The sequence below is a fragment of the Pygoscelis adeliae genome, unplaced genomic scaffold (genome assembly GCF_000699105.1).
Source record: "Pygoscelis adeliae isolate BGI_AS28 unplaced genomic scaffold, ASM69910v1 Scaffold443, whole genome shotgun sequence".
Taxonomy (NCBI): Eukaryota; Metazoa; Chordata; class Aves; order Sphenisciformes; family Spheniscidae; genus Pygoscelis; species Pygoscelis adeliae.
Window position 1 is genome coordinate 346,823 of NW_008824447.1, and position 5,627 is coordinate 352,449.

A 5,627-nucleotide genomic window follows, 5' to 3' on the forward strand; every position below is an offset into this window, starting at 1 on the left:
TCATGTTCAGCCGGCTGTCGACCAACACCCCCAGGTCCTTTTCCGCCAGGCAGCTTTCCAGCCACTCTTCCCCAAGCCTGTAGCGCTGCATGGGGTTGTTGTGGCCAAAGTGCAGGACCCGGCACTTGGCCTTGTTGAATCTCATACAGTTGGCCTGGGCCCATCGATCCAGCCTGTCCAGGTCCCTCTGCAGAGCCTTCCTACCCTCGAGCAGATCAGCATTCCCGCCCAACTTGGTGTTGTCTGCAAACTTACTGAGGGTGCACTCGATCCCCTCATCCAGATCATTGATAAAGATATCTTATTAAGCTCATAATTTTAATTTTAATATTAAGCTTATTAATAAGAATCTTACTAAGCTCATAGCAATTCTGTCTCTGTAAGCACTCAGCAGAGACCCAAACGTGGTGTGAGAGATGCTGAACTGGGAATACAGTGTGAGGATCCTGTCTCCTTCAGTGGGATCCTGTTTGTTTCTGGGAGGAGGGAAAGGACAGAATCTTTTTGAGGACCCTTGACTATTTTCAAAACTGAGGCTTTTTTTTCTTTAGTAAAATACATTCTGTTCTGTGAGTCACAAGCAGAATTAGTACGTTTCTGTGATAGGCTCCGAGACTTCAGACTTACACATTACTTGATAATTTACTTTTGTAATAATGAAATAGTAACTTTAAAGTAACTATGTTTTAACCTTTCTGTGCAGGGGACATGTCTAAGAGCATTAAACAGCATCTCTTTTTGTCCCCCAATAATTCTGCTTTTTTTTTCTCCCTTCCTTTTTGGAAACAGGCCTTGACCGTGAGATTATAGCTGATGACTTGCCTCACCCGTTCGGCTTGACTCAGTATCAGGATTACATTTACTGGACAGACTGGAGCCGGCGTAGCATTGAACGAGCCAACAAGACCAGTGGCCAGAACCGAACTATCATCCAAGGGCATTTGGATTACGTTATGGACATCTTGGTCTTCCATTCCTCCAGGCAGGCAGGCTGGAACGAGTGTGCTTCTAGCAATGGTCACTGCTCTCACCTGTGCTTAGCAGTCCCTGTTGGTGGTTTTGTCTGTGGCTGCCCAGCTCACTATTCCTTGAACTCTGACAACAGGACTTGTAGTGGTAAGCCGTAATGAATGGAAACAAAATGGAGAGGCAGATGTGTTTCGTAACAGATGCAAACATTGTACTTGGAGGAAAGAAGAGTTTTATTTTTACGTGAGATGGTGAAGCTTGCTTTGCTGACAGGCCAAGTTAACGCTAGTTTCTATTTTTAATACTGAATGTGTATTTGAAAAATTTCTGGTTCCCTAGCCTGCCTTCCTCCATAGGAAGCAGGGTATATTTAAATATAATTTTCTAATACTAAAATCCTAGTCACTCTTCATGGAAGATAGGATATTAAAAAAAAAAAAAAAAAAAATCTTGCAACAGACCAATATCACAGTAGAATAAGAGTGGCTGTAGTGAATCTTTTTAGTGAGTCAGCTAAATCTGTGTAAGCAAGAAAGCTCAAAATGCTTTTGGGTTTGTCTCTGTCTCAACCCTTCTCAAGTGCTTGCTTGTTTATTTGTCTGCTTATTTATTTCTAATCTTGCCTGACATAAAGGATATGTGATAGTTTGGTCTGTATTCTGGACTTTGTGTAGCCTTTAGGTGGTCAAGATTTAATTCTATAGTAACTGTGCTTGCTGGCTGATGAGATGCTGAGGTGGGCCACTCTCATATCCCCAAAAGCATGTCTTCCTCACTGAGGAGAGGCTTGGCTCCACGGCCTCCCCAGCACTTCAGATTTCTGATCTCAGTGCAGCCAAGCCCCATTTTTCTTTATTGTTGTGCAGAATATGAACCGCAAGGCCCCTCAGGCTGTGTGTAATTAGTTTCTAACCAAATAATTTATCCATCTCTCAATAACTGGCTGCCAGTGAAGCTCTCATAATTTTGGCAGCCACGCTGGATGGCTGATTTCCACTGGTGTCATTCAAATTAGTCAGTGGGTGAAGAGATTCATGGTACGGAGAGACAGATTGTATCTCGTCCGCATTATGCATGAGTGGAGAGATCCAACTGTTGTTTTAAAGCCAAAAGCAGGGCAGCTTGTTCCACGAATGCCACCTCATGGCATTTTTTGAAAATCATGCTCTTCAGAAAACTGTGCTTTTCCACCTCCCCATGTGTCCTGTATTCCTCCTCCTCTTTTTTTATTACAAGGGGTGCTTGCATGACAACTGGATTTTTGTACTCTAACACACCTTCCTGCAAGTTATAGGCACGGCTGGCACCTCTCTGGTGATGACTGTGATTTTGTAGGTGGAGGAATTTGACTTCCAGCGGAGACTAAGTAGCAAAATGATCAAAGGTCATGTTTTCTTGTGAAAATGCTCTTGGAAACAAAGGAAAGAGAAAAATACAGGAAATATGTTGTGAGCAAATAGAACCACTCCCCTGCGGTACAGTTCAGGGCCATTTGTGAGGTATTAGGAGTTTTCCTTCTGCCATGTTCAAACCTGGGAACTTTCCAATTTCTCATTTGTAGGTAATTGGAGACTTAGGCTTCTCTGTGTATAATTTAATTTTTGTCTTGGCCACTATAATTGGAGCATGAATCATTTTAACTTTCTTTTGCCTGTTTTACTTGCTTATGTACTCCTGAACGTTATTATTAGTCCAAGCCCTGTCTAGAGGCCAGTTCCTCCCTTCTGGATCACCCTGCTCATGCTTGCATAGATTCTTTTAATTACGGGAAGGACACACTGCTCTGATGAGATCTGGTATCTCATCAGATCTACCACATGTCATGAAGTTTGAAGGCAGTGTTACACGAGGGACGTGCTCGTTGCACTCCATTTGCCTGCCAAAAATACAGTTAAAATATGTGACTATTGGGAGGGAGAACGATGAAAACTGGGAAGGGATTTCTGAGATTGGGACTGTTTCAGAGATGTGGGGACTCAAGAGGGTAAATTCTGCTGTTACTTTTTATAATGAGCCATCAATTCAAAGTTGGAAGCCAGGCAATCTTAGATAGTGAGAGGGTGTCTTTGGGGAAAAGTGGAAAGTATTTTAGGTGCTTATGATGGTATGTTTACCTGCACTGTTTTATCTTAGGCTTTTTTCCCATTCCGTTACTCTCTTGACTGCTTGGTAAGAATACTGATGTTTTCTGAATCTATTGTTTTGCTGTACACATTCAGTATAGACTTTGCTTTGCTTTTTTTTTTTGTGCTTTCTTCTACAGTTTAGAGCTAAGTAGAAGGTGGCTTAAATTATTGTAGAAACGCTTGGAGGGGAAATACAGGTTTTCCAGAAAGCAAAAATACCTTGCAATTAGGCCTGATTGTTATAGGATGTCAGGATTGAGTGTTAGTTACCAAGGAAACTCCCCCCCACCTTCTTTTTTCCCCAGCAGCCAGAATAAATGTTCAAAGTGTATGCCTAAAATAACAAAGCAAGGTGATGATGTTCTCTGGAAGACTTTTGCTACCTCCCCTTTCCAAGGTGCTGCCTTACCTGTTTTACAGGCTGGATTGAATGAGTGCAGTGTCCCACTGCTAATCTCTCCAGACTTGTGCTATAGAGAATTGATAGTACAAACTTCAGGGAGGCTGTAAACTGCATTTCTGGCTGCTGGCTCTTGTGCCGTCTTGCACAGCAGTGGCTCCAGGAAGACCTTTATTGAAAAGAACACTGTGAAAAGGGAAAATGCTTTAACTACCACCTCTGATTTCTGACCCAGTTATGTAATACAGGAATAATTTCTTTTTAATGATGTTTTAAATGCCTTGTGCACTTAACTGTAAGATACAGCCGGTAAACTACAGCTATATGGGGTGGGAAGTCTTATTTTGACGGTATTGATGGTATTTGATGTTTGATGGTATTTATAAGAAAAAAATCACTTGTCCAGGAAATTTCTGCTGGGCATCTGGAAAGCTGGAGCAGAGCATCAGATTTTTTTCTAATTACAGGTTAACATTCCCAGATGAGCACCTAGAAATAAGCAAGGTATATACATTTGAGAAGAGTGAATAGATTTTTCTCGAAAAACACAGCCTGCGCACGCCTTAGAGATTTTCCTGTGAATTAGTTGTTTCATTCTGGTGCAGGCAGAAAGAGGGTTTGTGGGAACAGGACTAAACCGCTCTAATGGCAATCTGTTCCCTGCGACCTCTAAATAAGTTATCAGTGCTGGCTTTTGCTCAGCTTCCTCTGCAAGTATAAGTATACCTAGCAAAACATTCAACTTCAGAATAGTGGAGCTGCATTTCCCTGGAACCCCTTTAGAAAGAAAATTGACAGTTCCTTGAGAGGCACAGCTGACCGTTCTTTGAGGTGATTTTGACAGAAGTCTTCACGTTTATTAGTCCTGTGAGTTCCAAAATTATCTTTGCCTGTCACATCCATGTTCAGACATTTATAGTAAAAAAGAGGTCATTTGAAAGGCTTTCCAAACTGATCAGAGGTTGGGATTTTTATGTTTTGTTTTCGTATTTTTGGCAAAGGAAGAGGGAGAAGGGGAATGAAATAATAGATACTGTCTGGTTATAGTAGTTGTCATTATTGAACATACAAATACCCAGCATTATTGCTATGTGTAACCCTTTCCACCCTCCTTTTTTTTTCTTTTTTTTAACCCATCAAGCTCCTACAACCTTTCTGTTGTTCAGTCAGAAGAATGCAATTAATCGCATGGTGATAGATGAGCAGCAGAGTCCAGATATCATACTCCCTATCCACAGTCTCAGGAACGTTCGAGCCATTGATTATGACCCCCTGGATAAGCAGCTGTACTGGATTGATTCTCGGCAGAACATCATCCGTAAGGCACAGGAAGACGGCAGCCAGGTATGCTGTGGGTGATGGAATTACTAAAAGATGAGGAAGGCATGCCTTACACCCAACAATGAATGATTGTACATGAATAATTTAGATATATGGACTTCCTGTAGATTACTAGCTGTCACTTGGCAAAATAAGTGGCTTCTGGAGTCCTCAGCCAGTAGTCTGGGAGGTGCTGGAAATAAAACATGGAAAACTAAGGCCAACTTAAAGATACTGTTGTTCACAATGCGTTATTTGCTCAGCGCTGTCTTTTGGCTGAGGGCTGTTGGAAACCTATTTGAGAGAAGTGAAACATGGATGGGAAGGTTCTTGGGAGAAACGGAGTGTGTCAGAGAGAAGGAAGAGTTGCAAATGAGCAGGGTGCAGGGGCATTGACTCTGAAATGAAGAGGGGTGGGACTTTGTGAGCACAGCACACAGCTGTGCCTGAAGCCTCCCAGGTTCTGGTGGGGATAGGAAGAGGGGGATAAGGAAGAGAGTTGTTGTCAACCGCCAAGGCACTGAGCAAGGAGAGGTTGAAAGTAGTGACCTGTAAGAGAAGTAGCAGGCTTGGGAAAATGTATTTGACTGGGGAATAGAGAAACAGTAGAGTAGGGTAGAAGGCAAAAGGTGATGCAGGTTTTAGTGAGGTTAATTGCGAGCAATAACTGTTTATTCATTTTCACATTTTAAAACTTTTTTTTTTTCCCTGACTTTTTGAATGGGGGAGGAGCAGGAGGCTAAGATGAACAACACGGAGGTGCTGTAGTCAGTTTAATTTGTAAGGGAGTGTGGTTTCTGGTGGTGGGTGTG

The 5,627-nt window shown here is 42.3% G+C and overlaps 1 protein-coding gene across 5 annotated transcripts in view; it reads left to right on the plus strand.

The window, feature by feature from the left end:
• Window positions 1-5,627, plus strand: part of LRP6 (low density lipoprotein receptor-related protein 6) — a 118,129-nt gene that overhangs the window by 93,322 nt on the left and 19,180 nt on the right. For all 5 annotated transcript variants that reach the window (XM_009321016.1, XM_009321018.1, XM_009321017.1 and 2 more), the window contains exons 11-12: window positions 790-1,116; window positions 4,637-4,839. In XM_009321016.1, the coding sequence (XP_009319291.1) occupies window positions 790-1,116; window positions 4,637-4,839 (530 nt within the window). The remainder of the gene's footprint in view (window positions 1-789; window positions 1,117-4,636; window positions 4,840-5,627) is intronic.